Genomic DNA, 24,323 nt, shown 5'->3' with positions numbered 1-24,323 from the left:
TGCCAAGTAAAATCCTACTTAGAACATACCACCATTTAATTTCTCATTGTAGGGAAGAGGGTTGATCACCGAACCAAATTTAAATACCCAAATGGCCCAAATTAGGGCCATTTTGAAAATCTGGAAAAAAGAAAGTGAGAGTTTTAACCCAGCTATGATGGGCAAGAGTCCGGATGTTCCCATGGCACATACGGCATTTTGCTACTTTCTATTCAGACCACACACAAAATGAAGGCACATTACCTAATCAGCAAAAGATGGTCATTTCAAGAAAGACTCTTATTTAAATTTGCTTAGTTTTTTGCTTCATTTTATGACCTGGAGATGTCATAAGTACCCTTTTAAACAGCCTTTTGGAGGGGATTGAAAAAATTGCATTCTTAACTATTCCAGAACAACCATCTAAGCCCGGTCAATAAAATTTCACTTTGTCTCTGACTTTGCTCACAATGACAATAATAACTTGTGTTTATATAGTAGTTTTCAGGTGTGATGTTTCAAGGAGTTTTGCACTGTACACAATTTGCCATTGTATCATAAAAATAAAAATAGTCAAGTTGAAAGATTTATGAAGGGAATTCTGGAGTTTAGGGCAGCTAAAGCCACAGCTACAAATGGTAGGACAAATACAGGAGAGGATATGGGTGAAGTAAGAAGCATTGGAGTGTGGATATTTTGAAGGAAATTACAGGTATTGTGAGGGACAAGACCATCATGGCCTTAATACGCAAAGAATGAGAGTGTTAAAAAGGAGAGGTTGAATGACTAGAAGTTGTTGACCACTGATTTAAAAACACAGCTGTAGTGACTGAAATAGAGTGAGGATGAGGACAGAAGAACCTCGGATGACCTTGTTTATGTAAATGACGCAGTCTTTCTGCACAAAATACAGCTTTCATGTGAGATGATTACTTTTCTTTAAAAGCCAATTATGTTGGAGATAATATGAAGTAATGGAGTAAAAATACAAAAGGCTTGAGCACAGCTTTTCATCCGTTCTTTCTCTAAAAGCTGCAGTTGTTCAGTACCAGATTTCAATGAAATGATAAAACTAATGAAAATGTCAAAATCTAGATTCCCCTTCCATTTGAACAGAAATTTCCAGCATATATTGCCATATAGTAAAACTGATTTTATACCCCACTAAATAAAGGAGACGAACCGTCTACAGTCTCCTACTGCCACCTGACCAGTACTTGGACCTGTGACTGGTTTAGTGATTCACTAGAATACAACTTAAGTACTGAGAAAGCTGCAGTCACAAATTGGGCTGAGGTTAAAAAGAAAAACTACTTAAAAAGTAGATTTTTGAACTCACACATTAGTTAAATTCAAAGTGTGCTTATTATTCTTGCTTGTAAACCTTTCGGGCTACAGCCTATTGACTAGTTCACTTCAATTTTTACGAAGTTGCTACGGTCAAGTAGCAAGCACATCACAAGCCGGGCCTATTTCATTAATTGTACGGTTCTTCTTCTACATTCAGTGGCCACTTTATTAGGTGCACCTGTTTGTTAATTCATACACCTAACCAGCCAATCACGTGGCAGCAACTCAATGCATAAAAGCATGCATATATGGCTAAGTGATTCATTTGTTGTTCAGATGAAACACCAGAATGGGGAAGAAATGTGATCTACCGTAAGTGACTTTGACTGTGGAATGATTGTTGATGCCAGACAGGGTGGTTTGGGTATCTCAGAAGCTGCTGATCTTCTGGGATTTTCATGCACAACAGTCTCTAGAGTTTATAGAGAATGGTGCAGAAAACAAAAAAAAAATCCAGTGAGTGGCAGTTCTATGGGCAAAAATGCCTTGCTAATGAGAGAGGTCAGAGGAGAATAGTCAGACGGGTTCAAGCTAACGGAAAGGCGACAGTAACTCAAATAACCATGTATTACAACAGTGGTGTGCAGAAGAGCATCTCTGAATGCACAGCACATCATCGTTTGAAGTGGCAGCAGAAGACCACAAACATCCACTCAGTGGCCACTTTATTAGGTGCAGGACGTATGAAACCCTACCCAAATTTAAAAAAAGGTAAAGCAACTTTTCCTCTGATCTTGGATAGAAAATTGGAATCCAGAAAAAAAAAAAGAAACTACAGAATATTGCAAGATTCATGACAAGATCTTTCTTTTCTCTCTGAATACGAGCATTTTAGTTCTGCATCTTTTCCCCACCCTCCTTAATTTCATGCCCAATGCAGAAAAAGCAGTAAAAGAACAACAGGAAAAGGGTCAATCAAACCCTTTTGAGTTTTATTTTTGGAATACAAATGACATATTCTAATTCACTCAGTTTCCTTCCAAAAAAAAGTTGTGAACAGAAATCTTACAGCAAATTTAAAAACAAGAAATAAATTGGCAAATAAAAATGTTTCAAATATAAAGGAAACAGTCTAATCATCTAGCATCTATGCAATATTCTGCATTTTACCAGTTCATTCAGTTTATTTTCACTTGTTTGTGACTCTGCATCATTTTAAACCAACTTGGTTCTTTGTGACCAAGTAAGTCTCTCTTTGCTGTATGGACATTGCAACAAACACAAAGGCTTCTAGACGCATCTCAGTTCAATGCTAATGTTGGTCACATCCTGAAAACAAACCTGATGAGGCTTGAACTTGGAGAAGAATTACCGCAGAAAGGAAATGTAGAGTGACAAGCAAGTTCTAAACGTATAATTCGCAATTTACACTCGGCTTACTCTTGGGTTAAAAGAAATAGCATTAGCTATTACATGCAAAGACAATAATACATAGTGGACAATGCTTACTCACCTGAGGATTTGCTCTCTGTACTCTGACCAAGCTCCCGAAACACACTGTATTTATCACCAAAATCTAAAGAAAATTCAAACAGTTATTTCCCCTCAGCTAAATAACAGCAATTCTACTCTGAAAACTGTAAAACCTTCACCCTTCCCTCAGTTCTGAGTAAGGTTTGCTAACTCAAGAAATCGACTGATTTCTCTTTCTGTAGATGTTGGTTAACCAGTTGAGTTCTTCCAGCAATTCTATTCTTGTTTAAGTTCCAGCATCTGCAGTTTTATATGTTCTTCCTCTGTACTCTCTCATCACTTACATCATAGGCTTCAATTTATTTTTCTTGCCAAAATGAAAAATTTCACAATTATCCATACATTTTAACTGCCAGATCTCCTCCCACTCACTTAACCTATCTATATTCTTTGTAGACTTCTTATTTGTTTTTTATAGCTTGGTTTTCTACCGTTACCAACGGTATCAGATATGCTATCTGTTTCAGGTTAGTCAGCCAATCCCTTATCCACATCAGTATATTATCTCTACATAACTTTTCACCTTCCACAACAACTTTTGATGCAGCACCATATCCAATGTCTTCTGGATATCTAAATACAGTAAATTCACAGCACATTACTTCTTTAAGGAACTTCAATAAATTGGTCAAACAAGTTTCCACATCCAAACATAAACACTGACTTTGCCTTGAAGTTTTCTGAGTGCCAGATAATATTCTCTAACAATTTCACTGAGATGGATTCCTTTCTATAAATGCTGCCTGACCTGCTGAGTTCCTACAACATTTTGTGTGTGCTACCATTAGATGGAAGTTAAGTAAACAGGCCTGTATTTTTCTGCCTTCTGCTGTCCACCCTTTCTAAATAAAGGGGTCACATTCACTCTTTTCCAATCCAATTGAACCTTTCCCAAATCTAAGGAAGTCTGGACAATTAAAACTACACATCAAATCTCTCATTACCTCTTTCTGTTAAGATCCTAGAATAAAGTCCATCAAGATTTGGAGACTTGTCAGCCTGAGATCCAACAATTTGCTCAGCATCACTTCCTTCATCACAATAATTTCCCCCAAGTTACTCTCTTCCTTCCAATTATTGCTTTAGATATTTCCATAGAAATTCCAACAAAATTGAGTCTAAATTTCTAGTTAACTTTACTTTATATTAAAGTTTCCTATATTAAGTTTCCCATTCTTTTTAAATTTTAATAATTCTAGCTATTATTTTTAGATTTGATCCAATCTTCTCATCTGCCACACACTTTCACACAATTATAATGTTTCTTCTTTAAGGATAGTATTCCCTTAACTTTGTTTACATTTGGTATAATCTCCATTCCATATATAGATTAGAATCCCCCTAATTACCTCCCTATATTATAGACAAGCTCCTGTTATTTCTCCTTTTATTTTCTGCCCTGACATGGGTCTGTATACAAGTACCTTCCTGCCTTTTATTATTTCTCATCTGCACCAAACTGTTTCTATGTCTTGGTTTCCTGAACTTGGAAAAAAGCCTGCTCTTTTGCACTCAGGCTTTCATTAATTAACAGTCACTTTTCCACCATATCCTCACTTCTCCTTCCTAAATTTCATGTAGCTTTTAATGCTGAGGTCCCTATCTGTATTGTCCCATCTTTGTAATGATTCCTAGATCATATTTATTTCCTTTCATGATCTTTGCTCATCTGGATCAATGGTTGGTTTGTTTCACATGCTACCTGCACTCAGATACATTTTGTCTTTTATTACCATAAACGTTAGTCTGCTACATGCAGATTTACTCTTAGATTTGTGCGCTCTAACCCTTCCTGCCAGTCTGCTTATCATTTCCCATAGTAATATATTTCTCTCTCACTTCGTACTTATTCCTTGTTTTTCTGCACTTCTGCAACTTTGATCCTTGCCTCCTCTATTTCACTTAAAATTATCATAAACGCTAAGTTATGTGGCTCACGGTATTACAGGTCACAGCATGGTGCAGATGTAGACCAGACTAACAGTTCAACTCCCACTTTTTCTATTACACATGCCAGCATTTCAAGAACGTGAACCCATTTTGAACAGATCATAACATTGTAAAACACAGGAGCAGAATTAAGCCATTTGGCCCATTGAGTTTGTTCTGCTATTCCATCATGTGTGATTTATTAACTCTCTCTACACGCTATATATTCTTTTTCTGAAACTTATTTACCCCATGCCAATTTGTATGTGGCTCAAGTAGATATTAGATTGGAGACTCTGCTTGCTGATTTGGTGTCTAAATGCTCATGAGCAGTTAGCTCATATTGCAGTACCTCATGTAAATGGCTCCATTTTAAAAAATTGTGCTGGGGCAATGACATCATGATAGATACTATACAAGGTCAATTTTCTCCCTTTTTCAGTAAAAGGTCATCATATTTACCAGACACATCTCTTGGGCAGCAGAAATTCCTGGATCACTGAGCAGTATGTAATGAGTAGGCAGGAGAATCAAGTATTGAAAATAGGACAATGTCCATTCCAAAACAAAATGAAAATATGAAATCTATTAAATAACACAGAAATGCAAGAGAATGCAGATGCTGGAACATGGAGAAAAAAAACTTGCTGGAGGAATTCCTGAGCAGAAACATTGATCAGTCCCTTCATGACCCACTGAGTTCCTCTAACGTTTTGTTTAGTAAATTATATAATACTGACCAACAAAATCTGAGTAAGCTTTAACATATTTCTTGGCAAGTAAAATTAAAATATGAGATTATAAGTATTTAGGAAATGTATTCACATTCTTGACAGCTTCCTTTTGTTTAAAAAAGAAATAACGTTTGGTGTGCATTGCATCTTCACTTATATGCGTAGATGAAAATGCTGATTTTCAAGTGCATGCATCTTTACACATGTATTTGTAATAATTTATGAGTAGAATTCCAATCATCACATTTTTTCCAGTGCTCAGTTTTGGAATAAACATTCCTTAAGGTAGTGTTTTGTACCTGCAAATGATGAACTTTCTGCAGGTTTGTCTTCTGTCAAGTCTTTAAAGACTGCATATTTATCAACTGACGATGATGTAGAGGTTCCTGAAATTGGCATCAGTAAAGTATGTGCACTGAAAGACAGAATTCATAAAACCATTTCAAACATCACTCTTCGCAAATCTCTGCCAGAAGAGCTGCCACAACTATTTTATTATTCAGCAGTGTTACAAACAAAACCTCAGAACTCACCACCAGGTTCAGGAACAGTTTTTACCCCTCAATCAGCAGGCTCCTGAACCAGATGCTTCACTCCCAGCAACACTGAACTGTTCCTACAACCTAAGGACTCACTTTCAAGGATTCTTCATCTCATGTTCTCGATATTTATTGCTTACTTATTTGTTATTATTGTCATTATTTCTTTTTTTCTTTCTACATAGAAAGAAAAATTATTTCTTTCATTATTCTACAAATTAATTCTAAAATTAATTCTACAAATTCTAAAAATTATTTCTACATAGAAAGAAAAATTATTTCTTTTTTTCTTTCTACAGCACAATACAGGCTTTTTGGCCCACAATGTTGTGCCAAACATGTATTTACTTTAGAAATTATCTAAGGTTACCCATAGTCCTCTATTTTTCTAAGCTCCATGCACCTATCCAGGAGTCTCTTAAAAGACCCTATTGTATCTGCTTTTGTTTTTACTTGTAGAATGCCTTGTGGTTTTCTTTCTTTTTGTATGTGCACAGTCTGTTGTCTTCTGCACATTGGTTGTCTGCCCATCCAGTTGTGTGCAGTCTTTCATAAAATCTATTGTTTCTTGTATTTACAATGATTGTCCAGAAGAAAATAATTTCAGGACTGTATATGGTGACGTATACGTACTTAGGTAATAATTTACTTTAAATTTTGAATAAATCTCTCCAATTAAGGCATGTAATTTCATCTAGAAGCACCCAAGTATCATTTTAAATCTACAACATTTTAAAAGAAACCCCTTTTCACTTCCACGCACTTCAGAGCAACATCATTACACCATCCTTTGATTGTCAAAGGGTAATAGTGGGGATAAGAAAACAGCAAAATCTGCTCATGCTAGGGAAGAGATTATCCTAAAAATGCTTGTTGCTTATACCTGTAATTTACACAATACAGTCTGCATGTCAATGGCTAATATTACTTAGATGATGTTAAGCTATTTTCTCACAAGTAACAAGTTGCTTCACTGCTAGCACAGATTCCACAAATGACTATACACATTTGACAAGAGAAAGATAAATCCTATTTCAAAGGGAACAGAGAAAGGTCCCCTTCCTGACCCAATTCAATTGCCATTAATCACAACAATAAGTATTTTGGAATTTGATTCGAAAATTGAGATTTTATTCATACTGATGAATTCCTCTATAGGATGTGAGTATGGTTGTCATGACCAGTATTAATGCCCATCCTCAACTTTCCTCAGGTAAACATGGTAACTTGATACATTGATACCATTGTGGAGTTGGCCTTCGCACAGTGTTGCATTGTAGTGAGTTTAGTATTTGGCCTCAACAATGGCAGATGATTCGCAAAATATTTTAACTTTTAATGGCCAAAGCCTGGGTCTGAAAGTCTGCAAGTCTACTGGGAAAGTCAAAAGCCCAATGTTTGGAGAACTATGGGTGTGTGGGCAAGCGGAACGGAGATTGTTTTGCTGTTTGCTGTGTTCCGCATTGTTCTGCTGAACATAGTGACCGTGCTACGTTAGCACCAGAATGTGTGGCAACACTTGCAGGCTGCCCTCAGCACATCCTTAGGTTATTAACGCAAACAATGCATTTCGCTCTATGTTTCGATGTACATGTGATAAATAAATGAATACCTATTATTTAAATAAATGAATGACACATAACCTAGAGGGGAACATTCAGGTGTAGCTTTTCCATACATCACTGTTCTTCTACATGGTGGAGAGTTCAGCCTTTGAGTGTTGCTGTGTGCATTGAGTCGCAGTGCACTGGTGAAGGGAAGGAATGTTCAGCATGGAGGAATGGGTAAAATTTAGGAAGGCTGCTTTATACCAAATGCTGTAGAGCTCCTTGAGTGTTGTTGGGACTGCACTTATCCAGCAAATGGACAGCATTCAATCTCATTCCACTTATAATGGAGCTGGCTTAATGCTTTGGGGAATAACCACAGCAAGCAAACTCTAATTTGCTTTTATAGTCAGGGTATTAATATCAGTGTTCCAGTTAACTTTCTGCTCAAGTTTTCCTCAGCACTTTTATGACAGAGTTTGTTAGATTCTCATTGCCTTTGGAAGTGTTCACTGCCAATCACTTGTATGGAACAGAGCCATGATCTGTTTTGATAAATTATCTGCAGAGTTGCAAACGGAACAAAACTCTGCACAATCAGCAACAAACAACTCTATTTTTGTCTAAGAGAAGATTATTGAAGAAGCTCCTGGAGATTGGAGATTATTTGACCTGGGATAGTTCCCTGAGAAACACCTACAGCAAAGTCACGAGGATGAGACAATTGACCTTTCACAATCACGCAAGTTATATTTGTTCCTTAATTCCCAGTACTTTACAACTTTACAAGGGATTCCTTGATTCTCTCATTGGTCAAAGTCTCGTGTTAAAGTCTCTCTTTACCACCCAATTATAAAGGATCACTTGACAAGCCATCAATTAGTTCTTCTTAACAAAAAATCTACTATTTTTAAGTTGCATTTTAATACAGCCTTAAATAGTTCCTCTTCATCGATAACTGTGATTTAGTTCTGACTCAATAGAAATGACTTTAGTAAGTTTTGGCAAGGGCATTTGCATTAGTTTTAAGAATGAACATTATTATTAGTAAGCACTGTTCTCTATAGCTCTCACATTATCACCAGATTAAGGTTTCTGAAATCACCGTTCCAATGAAACCGATCATTAAAATTTTTAAAAAGTCAAAGTAGAGACAAAAAAAAAATGAGGGATGTCCATGACAATAATTCAAACCTGACTGAAGTTTGAGAGTTTGGTGCTTTTGATAAAGTTCCAGAGGCTTCACTCTTGAATCCCTTGAATGAATCATCAGATGCATTAGGCTTGGGTGCTTCCTGAAAATCCTGGAAGTCATCGTCATCAGATTTTGCAGCCTAAATAGTGGATAAATTTTAATCCTGTGATATATTTAATCTTAAGAATAATGTTTGGACACTGCTAATATATCATATTGTTATGCACAGCTTGAAATTCATTCAGTTGAATTACACTTCCACAATCATCACACTGTAACTTTATTCCTGTGTTTCAGCCAAATAACTACCATGAACTTATAAAATATCCTTTTGAAGCATCATTATAAATTGGTAAGCTACTCTTCATAAACTTTCCTTCTTCCTTTACCGACTTGAAAGCCATTTATTATGACAGAGGAGATGGTCATGATGCCCATCAAGTCCATACCACATTGCAGCAGAGAAACCCTATTCCTCCTTGTCCTATTCCCCTGTAGTCCTGCAACTCATCACCTCCCTCAATTCCCTCTTTTAATTATTTTAGTTTAGCCAATTAATCTAACAGCACACCTTTAGGATGTGGGAGAAAACCAACACACCCAGAGAAAACCTACATGGTCACGGAGAATGGGCGAACTCCATACTGACAAAACTGGAGGCCAAAACCAAATATGGGTCCCTGGAGGTGTGAGTTAACGGCATTAAAAGCTGCATCATCACACCCACCTGGTATGCAGAGATAAGAATCTGTAGCACTGACATCAAAGAATATACTGCACCTGCACATAAATCAGCTTCTATTTTCGATTTCCAGCACCTACAGTATTCTGTCTTTGAACCTCATTAACTAAACATAAGCCATTAATCCATATGATTCTTATAGCTATGGATCTCTGTTTTATGGGAAATTCTAACAATTTCTATTAATACTTGCAATCTATAGTTTTTATGTTATCTGTTCAAAAGGTCAAGTAATTATTTTCAGTTTCCATTCAAAAATAAATGTACTAAAAGGGTTTAAACAAAAGTGGTAGCACACAAATTTTGGTTTGTTTACATTCTATGTACAACACTGACGCAATCTTCTCTGTGATTATCTTAGAATTATTACTCTGCAAGAGCATCAATGATCAGTTAAAAGGTGGACAGTTTTGCAACTCAAAAAATTCAAATAAGTTAAATAAAGCAAATAGAAATGGATTCTAAAACACGGTGGGAGAGGAGATTTTTGAATTACATTTTATTAACTTTTTTGTGGTAATATTTTGTTTTATCTGTTGTGTGTGTTTCAGTATACATATGGGATACACTGTGGTCTGAAGGAACGTTGTTTTGTTTGCTTTGGTTGTGTCTATGTACAGATGACAATCAACTTGAACTTGAGAAGAGAGCATGATTAAAAAGGATCCTCAGACCTAATTGATATTTGTACATTTTTCTTATTTTAATCTATCGTTTCGTTTTTATCTTACAATGTATTGCTGCCGTAAAACAAATTTCACGACATATGTCAGTGATAATCCTGATTCTGATTCTAACCGTATTCACTATCTATGAAGAGAAAATAGGGGCAACTGTAGAGAAAAATAGGTCCATAATGACATATTACCATGAGGATGGGATGGTCCTGCATCAGGATCATGCTTACTGCCTCTTGTAATCCACAGAAAAATATGAACTAAGACTAGGTTCGAGAAAGCTGATGGTGCTTTAAAAACTATATCCAACCTGAAGTCAAAAAATGAGAAGAGAGAACTTCCAACATGTTAAGGAGAGAGAGAAAAAAGCATTGACTGGGAATTGGATTGCTAATGCTAACTTGAAGTTACCAAGCAGTTCTTGGGGTTCCATCAATGCTCTACTTTACACAACATCAATATTTAGAAATAATGCAGGAGTCAGTATAAAATCCATTAGCACCATGGAGAGAAAATCATTCTTATTCACTCAAGCAATAGCTAAATGGTGCTTCTTATCAGTATTTTTTCATTGCCCATTACAAGAGTGGAAGTTCACATTACTGCTCCTATTTTTATAGGGTACCTTTGCAAATTTATTTTCATGTAGCTGGTATCACACGGTGTGATTTGAGTATCCCAGAAATTGTTGATCTCCTGGGATTTTCAGGTACAACAGTCTATACAGTTTACAAAGAATGGTGTGAAAAACAAAATCCAGTGAGCAGCACAAGCATTTGTTATTGAGAGAGGTCAGAGGAGAATGGCCAGATTGCTTCGAGCTGACAGGAAGCAACAGCAACTCAAATAACCATCAGTGGTGTGCTGAAGAGCATCTCTGAATGCACAACATGTTAAAACCTTAAAGCAGATGAGCAATAGCAGAAGACCACACTGGGTTCCACTCGACTACCTAATAAAGTTGCTACTGAGTGCACACAAGTCATTAAGTTTAAGTTTAATTACCATTGAGCCATACAGGAATACAGCTAAACGAAACAGCATTATTCTGGGGCCAAGGTACAAAACGCATTACCAACAGCACACTGCAAATAGCACATGTGCTATTACACACTGCTGCAACATTCATGGACTCAGGGGCTTGGACTCATTTTTGTGTTGTGTGACTGTATTTTATTGTTATCTCATATGGGCTATATGTGCTTTATGCTGTGTATGCATGCTGGTACGGTGTTCAGTACCTTATACCGCAGTAACACTGTTTCATTTGGGTGTATTTATGGGTACTAGTGCATGGTCGAATGACAATTAAACTTGAGCTTGATATGGTTTCGATTAACTGTTATAACAGAAGTCTTAGTACTAGCTTTTTAATTAAGTTAATCACTAATTGTACATCCATATCTGGCTCTCAATCACAAAAGTACCACGTGTTTTTGTTAATATTTTATTGTACATCATGAACTTAATGTTTTAGTGACACTGTTACCTGGCTGGCAGGAAAAGATGCCACAAAACTGCTGGAAACTGGAGCTGTGCTGCCACCCACTGGTGCAGGAAGATCCATGCCTACCACAGACTGGCCTGCTTGAACAGGCAGACTTGCACTCGGACCAGATGGCACCGAAATCATGGGCTGCTGCGGAACTGAAGTAGGTAAAGTCATCGGCACTGCACTTAATGTGGGAACAGGAGCAGATGAAAACTGGTTGAGATTTTCAAAATTCAATGCAGGAATGCCCCTCTGGAAAATAAAAGCAGTGTAGAACTAAAATCACAATGACCAATTACACAGACGTTATCCCATTTATATATTTGCTAACCTGTAAACAACCCAGAAATATGAAGTTGCAGATTACATTCATTTCCTTATTGAGCATGATATTATATACACAGAAAGGCATTATCAATATGTCAACCCAATATTTTGTAAGTACTTTCTCAGTCAATTCTGATGCTTCTGCCAGTGATTTTCTGTATTACAACATTAGATTTTCTAAGAAAACCAGACATTTTGTGGGTTTATTTGCATGTTATTGAAACAGTTTAATCACCATCAGAAGATAAGATTATAAATACTCAGGGAGGTGGGAGAAAATCCACAAGCTTGTGGAACTCATCAAAAGAACTCAATTCCTTCCACATATCTGTTATCCTCTATTGTAGATTACCAGATCAATATACATTGAGCTGTTCTCTACTAAAATTTATCTTTCTGTGTTCTACAACAAAAAATTATAAATTGAAAATTATGAAATAATCCATATGACTGAAGGTACACAATTAATGTTACAATACCTGTGACATGGCTATCATAGCCAATACAGTATACAGTTCCTCTTTGGTAAGTTTGCCGGGTGTTGCTCGATTAGCAAAAGCCCATATCTGACCCAACATCTCTCTGGGTAATCCCGAAGAGAGAAGAATAGGATAAAGTTTTCCTGTATCAATGCCCACAGGGGTGAGAGTGACTTCAAGAACTTTCTTGTAGAGCTCTGTTGGAATATTATTTTGTACATTTACAAGTATGTATTTGAACCGTTCCAAATTTATTTTTTCAAGATTTGCTGCCCTGTTTTCAACAAGAGTTTATCAAGAATCCTACATCCAAGTTCAAAAGTTCCATCCTATATCCACCACTCAATAACCATGTTATCTTACATTACATTATCTTCATGTTGCAACTCTACAAATCTCTGGTGAGAGCGCACTTAGAGTATTGTGTTCAATTCTGGTCACCTCATTATAGGAAGGATGTGGAAGCTATGGAGAGGGTGCAGAGGAGATTTACCAGGATGTTGCCTGGTTTGGAGAACAAGTCATATGAAGCAAGGTTAGCAGAGCTGGGACTTTTCTCTTTGGAGCGTAGAAGAATGAGAGGGGACTTGATAGAGGTCTACAAGATTATGAGAGGCATAGATAGGGTGGATAGTCAGTACCTGTTTCTCAGGGCACCAATAGCAAACACCAGAGGGCATATGTACAAAATTAAGGGCGGGAAGTTTAGGGGAGACATCAGGGGTAAGTGTTTTACACAGAGGGTTGTGAGTGCCTGGAATGACTTGCCAGGGATGGTGGTGGAGGCTAAAACATTAGGGGTATTTAAGAGCCTCTTGGACAGGCACATGGATGAAAGAAAAATGGAGGGTTATGGGGTAGTGTGGGTTTAGTACTTTTTTTAAAGGATTATATGGGTTGGCACAACATGGAGGGCTGAAGGGCCTGTACTGTGCTGTAATGTTCTATGGGTCTGTTACTGAGGCACTTTAAATATAAGAAGAAATTTTACAAAAAGAAAAGTTAAAGTATAATTTCAATTATAGTTAAATTATAATTACCTTCCACGAGTAAAATTGTCTTTCCTAAAATATATTAACATTTGAATTGTTTAAAACTAATGGGGTTTAAATTTTTTTAATTGCCTACCAAACATCAGTGCAGTAGCACCTTCACCAGAGCACAACAGTGTTTTAAAATAATGTGTCATTATACCATTCAAAGAACAATTTGAGAAGTAGCCTTGCCTGTGAGGACCATTTACAATAAAATGAATGAAAATTAGACAGGAGCGCAATGAAACTGTGAAAATAATCTTATTAACTATTTTCAGAGATTTAAACAAATACAAAGTCCACTGTACCTGGGACAAGACTGTCATTGAAAAGCCAAGGAGGCAGCATAGGCTGAAGTGTATCTTGTGAAGGGTACACTCCTACACCTAAACAAGATGAAGTAAACAAACAGTTACAAAATGAACCAAAATTACATAGCCTAGTGTACAAGTTCTATTCCAGAAACTCTTTATGTAAGCTGCAATATGACAATTCCTCTCAACATGCTGAGTGCCAGTTTATCATTTCTGAAAAAAAATTCAAAGTAATTAGTGAAATATTAATAAAAGAGAAAATTAGACCACTGAGTTCCTTATTGTTATTCAATTCTCGGAAGAATGCAACATTTTTGATTTATCGGGTACTTTCCACTTTGATAAATTGAAACTGTCAGGATTTAAAAGAACACTTTTAAATCTGAGAACACCGAGATATTTTAAGTAGAGTCTCCAATTTCCAAAGAAATTTTGCAAAAAGCACAGCAATCCCAGGTTCCCTGCTCCACACTTCTCACATGTACTTTCCAATCTTCATGAACCATGCACTAACCAGATTCTGTTCTGAAGCCACCTTCAAATCTGGCCACCAGGGGGAGCATGAGACTACACAATTACTTTTCCTTTTGGGTAGCCACCTAACTTCCTCTAAAACTACAGCTGATGTGCCTAAAAATCCATGAGCAATAATTATATCTCTTCACAGTGGTGTTGCAATCCAGGGTGGCAAAGAAACAACTTACAGCTTTTAAAGTCATTATAGTGTCCACTGAAAGGCTGTTGCTTACACTTGGATGCAAAACAAGCTGGATTACAATTTTCATACACATTTTGTCAACTACTTTACTGGTGAAACACCATCTTATTTTAGTTCATAATATGGTATTCCTTGCAAAGAAATCCAAATCAGTAAAATATTACATGGCTTGCTAACAGGTAGAACATGATTTAACAAAAATTCTCCGAGTAGTACCTGGTTTGAAAAGAAGTGAAAACTCACGAGTAAAACTGTTTACTACACAAGATGAGCGCCAGTTCAATTGTATTACTTTACACATGAATAACTGCATGCCAAACATAATAATTCTGAGCAGACAAATGCTGAATTTTGATGAGATGGCAAGAATGCAATTATAATAATTATCTATAATTTAACTTGTATCACTTAATTCAAGATTTTCAAAATAATTTCAGCCAAAGCTAACATCTAGAAACTTTAATAATCGAGAAATGTTGGTGACTTTCTTCCCTGGTATCCAGCATTTCAGTATTAATAGTTTAATGTTCAGCAAATGAAGTCAAGATGGTTGTATATAAGTGATATTATCTTTATGATTGTATTAAGGTCTTGAAAAGCTCTACTGTTAAAAGAAAATTTCTTCTATTTGATTGGCTTAATTACATGCAAAGACTAACCATAAGACCATAAGATATAGGAGCAGAATTAGGCCATTTGGCCAATTACGTCTGCTCTGCCATTCAAACATGGCTGATCCAATTTTCCTCTCAACCCCAATCGCCTGACTTCTTCCCATAGTCCTTCATGACCTGACAATCAAGAATCTCGAAGTACAATGTATAATCCGCACAGAATTCTTAGAAAGTCACAACAGAGAAACCTGGCACATAGTACAGCAGCACCCTCGAATAATGCTCTATATATGTTGGAACAGATTTGAGGTGCAAAAAACTTGTTTTCAGGCATGTGAATTACGACAGATTACAATTACATTATATGATGAGAGTTAATTATTGAGAAATTATCACAAATTATAAAACTATAATTAAGAGGTATAATTGCTCTGATTTTGCAGAGGCCTGGGTTAGTGATTTGGAAATAAATAAGTTTGCTCACCACTCTCTTTGACAGCTGACTCTGGAACTGGATCCTTTGGCATATCTGCTGTGAAGATACCACTGAGGCTTTCAGACTGGATGCCCCAGTTACAGGCCTTGGCACTGGGCTGAAAATGAGTCGAGACTGAGGCTTTAGACCCAATGAGGGCCAGTGGCTCAGACTTGTTAAATTTATTGTGCGCCTTTTGAGGCACGCTGAAATCACAGGAAGCAAACATTTTCTCTTCCAATGAAAGGCCTAAACAAACAGGAGGTGGAACAAGCGTTTCCCAGCTTAGACTGGTGAATTTCAAGTTAGTTACAATAAACTTTTAGACTTTAGAGGTTAAGACTCAATTCCTATTAATGATGTAGCAATTAAAAAAGTGCCCACATTTTAAATAAAATTAAGCTGTCTCTTCTGACACAAAGGATCAAAAATCTAAAGCAATTTATCATGTTATTTTGAGAGAATATAATAAATTAATTTAATAAATTTATGCTAACTTTAAATCACTTAATTTCAATATCATAATTTCCTTCCAATAATTTTTTGTGTATTTATTTTAAACGAACAATTTAAAATAAGTTCAGTACTTGTTACCTTGGCTGTTTTTTGCTGAATGCCCTGCTGTGGCATACAATGCAGATGAACCTTTGGGCTGGGCCGGAACTGCAGCCAGCTCAGACTGCAGCCCTGACGCTAACGTGGGGTGGAAGGGTTGGACATGCTGGAAACTGGAGGGGGCCGCAGGTGCGGCAGAATCAGGCCCTTGAACAAACTCACTGAATTCTTCGTCGTCAGAAAAAGCAGGGGATTGGGAAGGAGGGGCAGTTGATAGGGATGACTGGGGAGAATCTGTAAAATGGATAAATCAAAATAAGGCAACACAAATTAAACTAAAAGTATCAAAAACATAACTACATATAGGCAGATAAATACAATAGTAAATCACTGAACAAGTAATGGTTGTCTATTTCCAACATACAGAGAAGTTCAAATTATAATAGCCTTTTCAGGACAAGTACCTCTCTTCCTCCAAATCTCAGAACTTTCATTTTTTTCTGCATGTCAGAAAATTGATAAGTGTGTGAAACCAACAATAAGATTAGTAAAAACAAAGCACAAAACCCAGTGTAAATATAACGCAGACAGCAATTTAGTAAGAAAATGCTAGACTTGACAAGTAACATTTCCAGAGACAGAAAAGAAAGCCACATCAATAGCTAAACTCAATGCTTTAAAGATGCTCACTTGGGCTGAAGAAGAGAATAATGTGGCAGTGCAGTCCCCGCAGATCTCTTCCATTCCCAACACCACACTTTCAATAGCCAGCACTTCAGGGGTTAATAAACAATTCCTGACAAATGAGCAATTCTAGATATTTCAAACTGTATTAAAACATCGCTTTTCATTTACGGGGTTTACGCTGACTAAAACAGCTATCAAAAATGCTTTATTACAGAGTGTTTAAAAAGGCCGGCAACAACTGAATTAGCACAGAGTAAAGTCTGTAAATTGGTTAAATACCAGTTAGAGTTTGCAAACAATGATGGCTTTCTATTGCACTGTAAGCAGAAGCAAAAAGCATGGCAAGAAAAGCTGAAGATTAGACACTATGACATCAAATTGTTGTTTTCTCTGGAATGTATCAAGAAGTTATTTGATTTGACTTCAATTTACATCTTTGTTATTTAATTTTTTAAAAATCACTAATTTCTCTGCTGTCAGCCAACATTTAAGAATTGATCAAATAGGTTTCATAATGCAGTTGAAGACAGAATGTGGCTAACTAGGAAAACAACCATCATCACTCTAAACTGTCTTCTGCTGATCTCACCATGCAACATCTGCCACCATCCCTCATGACACTGTGATGTCAGTCTCGGAGGCTGACAGGTGAGCATCCCTCAGGAGAGTGAACCTACGGAAAGCATCCAGCCCAGATAGGGTACCTGGCCGAGTACTAAAGACCTGTGCTGATCACATGGCTGGAGTGTCCAACAATATCTTTAACCTCTCGCTTCAGTCTCAGGTCCCCACCTGCTTCAAGATGGCTTCAATTATGCTGGTGCCTAAGAAGAACATGGTAACCTGCCTCAATGACTATTCACAAACACAAGAAAATCTGCAGATGCTGGAAATCCTGAGGAAGACATACAAAATGCTGAAGGAACTCAGCAGGCCAGGCATCATCTATGCAAAAGAGTAAACAGTCAATGTCCGAGACTCTTCATCAGGAATTGTGTGTGTTGCCCTCAGAGGATATTGTCCAGTAGCACTTACATCCACTGTGACGAAGTGCTTTGAGAGGTTGGTGATGAAACATATCAACTCCTGCCTGAGAAGTGTCTTGGATCTGATCCGATTTGCTTACTGGCATAACAGGTCCACAACAGATGTCATTTCATTGGCTCTTCGCTCAACCAGAGAGCATCTGGACTTCAAAGATGCATACATCAAGATGCTCTTTAAGTACTACAGCTCGGCATTCAATACCATCAACCCCTCAAAACTAATCAATAAGCTTCAAGACCTTGGCCTCAAAACCACCTTGTGCAACTGGATCCTCGATCCAGTCATTTCAGATTGGCAATAACATCTCCCTTCGCAATCTCCATCCACACAGATGCACCACAAGGCTCTCGACCCCTGCTCTACTCACTTTGTACATATGACTGTGAGGTTAAGCACAGTTCCAAAGATATAATTAAGTTTGCTGATGACTCAACTGTTATTAGCTGAATCAAAGATATATCAGCATTTTAGGAGGGAGACTGAAAAACTGACTGAGCGGTACCACACCAACAACCTCTAACTCAATGACTCAATGGAGCTGATTATTGACTTCAGGAGGAGGAAACCAGAGGTCATCCTCATCAGGGGATCAGAGGTGGTCATCAACTTTAAATTCCTTGGTGTTATCATTTCAGAGGACCTTTCCTGGCCCCAGCATGTAAATGCATTTACGAAGAAATATGCAAAGTTTCGGCATGATGTCTAAAGCTTTGACAAACTTCTATAGGTGTGCAGAGGAGAATATATTAACTGGTTGCATCACGGCCCTGAACGGAAACGCCAATACCCTTGAACAGAAAAGCCTATAAAAAGTAGTAATGTGGCCCAGTCCATGACAACTAAAGCCATCCCTACCATTGAGCACATCTGCATGGAGCGCTGTCGCAGGAAAGCGACATCCATCTTGACACCTTCTGGGCCATGCTCTCTTCTCATTGCTGCCATCAAGGAGAAGGTACAGGAGCCTCAGGACCCACACCACCAGATTCTGGAATAGTTATTACCCTTCAACCATCAGGCTGTTGAACCAGAGGAGATAACTGCACTTAACTTTACTCGCTCCATCACTGAACTGTTCGCACAACAGACATAAAATGCTGGAAGAATTCAGCAGCCCAGGCAGCATCTATAGAAAAGAGTACAGTCGACGTTTCAGCAGGACTGGAGAAAAAAAGACAAGGAGTACATTTAAAAGGTGGGGGGAGGGGAGGGAGAAACACAAGGTGATAAGTGAAACCAGGAGCGGGAGGGGTGACATAAAGAGCTGGGAAGTTGATTGGTGAAAGAGTTATAGGGCTGGAGAAGGGGGAGAAAGGGGGAAGACCACCAGAGGGAGGCAATGGGCAGGCAAGGAGATAAGGTGAGAGAGGGAAAAGGGGATGGGGAATGGTGATAGGGCGGCATTACCGGAAGTATGAGGAATTGATGTTCTTGCCATCAATTTGGAGGCTACCCAGATGGAATATAAGGTGTTATTCCTCCAACCTGAGTGTGGCCTCATTACAACAGTAGAGGAGGCTATAGATTGACATATCGGAATGGGAATGGGAAGTAGAATTAAAATGGGTCGCCATTGGGAGATCCCGCTTCTTCTGGCAGGTGGAGCACAGGTGCTCGGCAAAGCAGTCTCCCAATCTATGCCAGGTCTCACCAATATACAGGAGGCCATACTGGGAGCACCGGACACAGTATTTGACCCCAACACAGGTGAAGTGTTGCCTCACCTGGAAGGACTGTTTGGGGCCCTGAATGGTAGTGAGGGAGGAGGTGTGGAGGCAGGTGTAGCACTTGTTCCAGTTGCAAGGATAAGTGCCAGGAGGGAGATCAGTAAGGAGGTACAAATGGACAAGGGAGTCACGTAAGGAGCAATCCCTACGGAAAGCAGAAAGTGGGGGGACGGAAAGATGTGCTTGGTGGTGTGATCCCGTTGGAGATGGTGGAAGTGATGGAGAATAATGTGCTGATGCAGAGACTGGTGGAATGGTAAGTGAGGACAAAAGGAACCCTATCCGTGGTAGGGTGGCGGGAGGATGGGGTGAGAGAAGATGTGCGTGAAATGGAAGAGATGCAGTTGAGGGCAGTGTTGATAGTGTAGGAAGGAAAGCCCCTTTATTTGAAACAGGAAGGTACCTCCTTCACTCTGGAATGAAAAGCCTTATCCTGAGAGCAGATGCAGAAGAGACGGAGGAATTGAGAGAAGGGGATAGCGTTTTACAAGTAACAGGGTGGGAAGAGGTGTAGTCCAGGTAGCTGTGAGAGTCCATGGGTTTAGCTGCCTCCAGAGATTAGAGACAGAGAGATCATGAAAAAGGAGGGAGTTATCAGAAATGGACCAGGAAATTTGAGGGCAGGGTGGAAGTTGGAGGCAAAGTTGATGAAGTAGATGAGCTCTGCGTGGGTGCAGGAAGCAGCACCAATGCAGTCGTCGATATAGCGTAGGAAAAGTGGGGGTTGGACACCAATGTAGACTTGGAACATAGACTGTTCCACGTAGGCAACAAAAAGACAGTTATAGCTGGGACCCATGCGACTGCCCATGGCTATACCTTTTGACTGAAGGAAGTGGGAAGAGACAAAGGAGAAATTATTTGGAGTGAGTACAAGCTCCACTAGGCGGAGGAGAGTGGTGGTGAAGGGGAACTGGTTGGGCCTGGTGTCTAGAAAGGAACGGAGAGCTATGGACTCACTTTCAAAGACTCTTCATCTCAAATTCTCAATATTTATTGCTTATTTACTTATTATAATTCTTTTCTTTTATAATTGTACAGTTTGTTATCCTTTGCACACTGGTTGTTTGTCTGTCCTGTTGGGTGTGGTCTTCATTGATTCTATTATGTTTCTTGAAGTTACCATGTATGCTGCAACAAAATGAATCTCAGGGTTGTATATGGTGACATATATAGATATATATATACCGTAGATTCCGGACTACAGAGCGCACCTGATTAAAAGCCGCTGGCTCTAATTTTAGAAAGAAAATCAATTTTGTACTTGTACAGGCCGCACCGGATTTTAGGCCGCACCGGATTTTCGGCCGCAGGTGTCCCACGTTGTAAATTGAGATATTTACACAGAAAGATATTACACGTGAGGATTTTTTAACTTTTAATTAAATCCATATGGTAACATAAACAAATACATATTGCAAATGCTTTTTTTCGAACCGTGCCTGTAACGCGGCTACTTTTAAATATACGTTGCGTATACTTTTTTACTGAACAACATTCCAATATCTCCTAACGACTGGTAAAAAATATATATACTGCAGCCTACCAGGAAAAGTTATTGATCGCCTTTAACTTAAAAGCAGCGTTTTCGCTCCGCCGCTCCGCCGCTCGCCCCCCACCTTCCCGTTTATCGCAAACCGGCATTTTCCCACAAGATGCGGCGAAACCGGGTGTGACGTCATAGCATCCCGGGATGTAGTACAGAAAACAAATATAGTTAAAACAGTTCTAACTTTAACTAACAAATGAATTACTAAGCAAAAATATTATAAACTAAATAACTGCCATAAAGGCAGCACAATGCTTTTCTTCGAGTGTTTTCCATGTTGATGAGGGTGAGTACAAATGACTGATTTACAATAATTTAATTGTGAAAGTGCGCTTGATTTATCGTACAATTTCATTGGACCTCTGTGAACTACTCATCAATTTTATTGGTCTACTGTTACGAGGCAAAATGTTTTTGGCGGCATGAAAAAAACCATGCATTAGCCGCTCCGTATTAAAGGCCGCAGAGTTCAAAGCTGTTCAAAATGTGGGAAAAAAGTAGCGGCTTAAAATCCGGAATCTACGGTACTTTGATAATAAATTTACTTTGAACTTTAATTTAATTCCCATGTATGAATAAGAAAATCATGCAAAAAAAATGACAAACCCAAATGTGATAAACCCACTTTCCCCCACTTGTCCACTGTTTCTTTTCCACCAAAGAATGTTAGATATATATTTAAAAAACTGTTTATCACTGCTTATATCCAAACAATATACTTCTCACTTTATGAGAGTACTACAACAGCCAGCCATACCTGCACTAGACCAGGAATAACCTCGGAAGAAGAAAGCAGGCTACAATTTTTATTAAGATTCTTCCCTCCCTATAGTAAAATGGGATAACCAAGATTGCGGGGAAGGCAAAGATTCTCCGTAAGTTGGTTAGTAGTCTTAACACAAGAAATAAAGCACAAATAAGATCCCCCTGCACCTTTTGAAGGATCTCAGAGGGATGCTGTTAGATGCAATGTCGCTGACAAAATATATTAGATGCAGCCACAGCATGATAAGATAGCATGTTAGGTTTCCACATTTGTTAAGAACCACGTAACATATCATTAAAAAAATCACAATCCAATTAAATTTAGGAATTAATCCAATGTAGTTACACTGCATAGTAATTCAAACTCAAACTGTAAATAACAAAATATTGACATCAAAGACCGGCATCCTAGGTACAGAGAATTGAAACAAATGTGACTATTGCCTTAACACAATAAGTTATATTACTTAGATCAAAGAAGTATTGTATATATATTGTATATATATTCACATTTGCATGAGAGGCTGGCTTTGCTTCAGTACATAAGTGGCTGGAAAATATAATTGTAAAAAGTACATTTTAAATAATTAATTTTAAATATTCATTCTTTGGTTATTGTTCAAGTGGCTAAGCCTTAATTGGCCTACAGTGGCAGTGGCTAGGAGTTACCTCAGTCACCAATACTAAGCCAACCTCATCTCCCAGACACATTCAAGAGCAAAATCACAGGTTGTTTTTCTTTTCCATTCTCATGGAGGAAGAAAAGCAAGTCTGCAGTCATCAATGCTGCTGAAAACGGCCTAACCTGATCCAAGAATCCGGCTTACATTCTTTCTGATCCCTGTGGTACCCTTCTATATTTATCAATTAAAAGAGCAAAACAGCTTTTCTTTGACTGGAGGTACAGCTCTATCAACGCAGATTGATTCAACATTAATCCCTGTCAGTAATAGTTTGCAGAATACCATTCAGAAGGATCCTTTGATATGGGTAACAGTGCTAACATGTACAAGACACTAAAAATAATTTTTGTCTAAAAACTATTGCAAATGTTTTCCAACCTGGATTTTCCAAACTGAAGTTTGGCTGCAATATGCCACATGAAATTTGATCTTTTGATTCAAAAGACTGATACACATCAGTAATCATCATTTCCTCCCTGCTTGCAAAGCTCTGATGTTTAGAAAACCTGCAACGCTTTGCATTTTGCCTTTTAAAAATTGATTGATTACCATGTCTCATTTATTATCTAAAATTTGGCCAATGCCTATCCACTGTTGAAAACTCAAATGTTCTGCATTTGGTGGAACTAGATTCCTACTCTATCCAAATCATTAACAAACATATTTAGTATAGGGGTAGAGAGCAAAACCAGACGAATTAGTTATTTTTCAGGACGGCTGCATAGCAGAAAACGACTTTCATTCAGTACAGGTGAATATAATCTGACAAGAGATAGGGAAGGTAGAAGACTTCAATGTTTCAAATCATTTCAGAGTTCTCATGATTACTACCTCAATTGTAAATTATTGACAAGAACATCTTCTTGTCAAATTTTAAGCATCCAAACTAATTTTTATCTTTTTTATTTATCTTTTTCCTATTTATTTTTATGATAAGCTTCATTTGTTTAAAGAAGTACTGACCTGATTTACTGGAATGTGAAGTAGGGCCTGGGTGCATCTTTGCATCCCTTGTGAATCCAGCAAGGTTTCCTTTAATGGCTTCTAAGGCATCATCTCTGTTTTTTTCCCCCATCTGAAACCAGAATGAGAGAAATAAGTGATTACAAAGTACCATGAAATTGGAAAGAAAAACATTTATAAAGCAAGAACTATTACACTTACACTGAGTAAAAGATAACAGGGTAAAGAACGTGTGTCATTCTTTTATAGGGTTGCAGGTCCAAAAAAAATGAACTGGGGGCATAAAGTCCCAGAGAAAGTGTGGAGTGAGGGGAGAACGAGCATGACTGAGGCAGCATCTACACCTGCTATAGAAACTGTAGAATAACTTAATACAGAATAGAGAACCCAAACCATTGTATTTTACTGTATTTAATGACATTATAAAGGTAACTACTTCAAGGCAGTAAACAGGAATTTAAAGAAGAAAAAGTAGTGTAAGCTACTCTTAACCAGCTGCTAGCAGCTGGATGTGATAGGCAATAAACCAAGATAAGAAACAATTTGCCCACCAAGGGAGACCAGCATGACACAGTAGCATTACAGTATATAAAAAAATACCAAAAATAAAAACCAACCCTTCAAAACATCAACAATGTCTCACTATGGACTCAGCCAGCTGGTGAATCAAACTGTATGTAACTGCCATATGTCCCTCACATTTCACAAACTCATTATAAACACTCTCAC

General features: G+C 37.9%; 1 protein-coding gene across 6 annotated transcripts in view; it reads right to left on the bottom strand.

The window, feature by feature from the left end:
- The window catches only part of synrg (synergin, gamma), a 122,930-nt gene that overhangs the window by 61,761 nt on the left and 36,846 nt on the right, over positions 1-24,323 (bottom strand). For 4 of the 6 annotated variants that reach the window (XM_073053351.1, XM_073053352.1, XM_073053354.1 and 1 more), the window contains 9 exons: positions 23,595-23,706; positions 16,213-16,467; positions 15,628-15,867; positions 13,806-13,883; positions 12,464-12,660; positions 11,655-11,909; positions 8,746-8,885; positions 5,765-5,880; positions 2,783-2,845 (listed from right to left, as the gene is read on the bottom strand). In XM_073053351.1, the coding sequence (XP_072909452.1) occupies positions 2,783-2,845; positions 5,765-5,880; positions 8,746-8,885; positions 11,655-11,909; positions 12,464-12,660; positions 13,806-13,883; positions 15,628-15,867; positions 16,213-16,467; positions 23,595-23,706 (1,456 nt within the window). The remainder of the gene's footprint in view (positions 1-2,782; positions 2,846-5,764; positions 5,881-8,745; positions 8,886-11,654; positions 11,910-12,463; positions 12,661-13,805; positions 13,884-15,627; positions 15,868-16,212; positions 16,468-23,594; positions 23,707-24,323) is intronic. The other 2 variants (XM_073053355.1, XM_073053356.1) reach the window with 1 other exon arrangement.

The sequence above is a fragment of the Hemitrygon akajei genome, chromosome 8 (genome assembly GCF_048418815.1).
Source record: "Hemitrygon akajei chromosome 8, sHemAka1.3, whole genome shotgun sequence".
NCBI classification, from domain to species: Eukaryota; Metazoa; Chordata; class Chondrichthyes; order Myliobatiformes; family Dasyatidae; genus Hemitrygon; species Hemitrygon akajei.
Note: the sequence above shows the minus strand (reverse complement) of the source record. Positions and strands in the feature narration are given on the sequence as shown.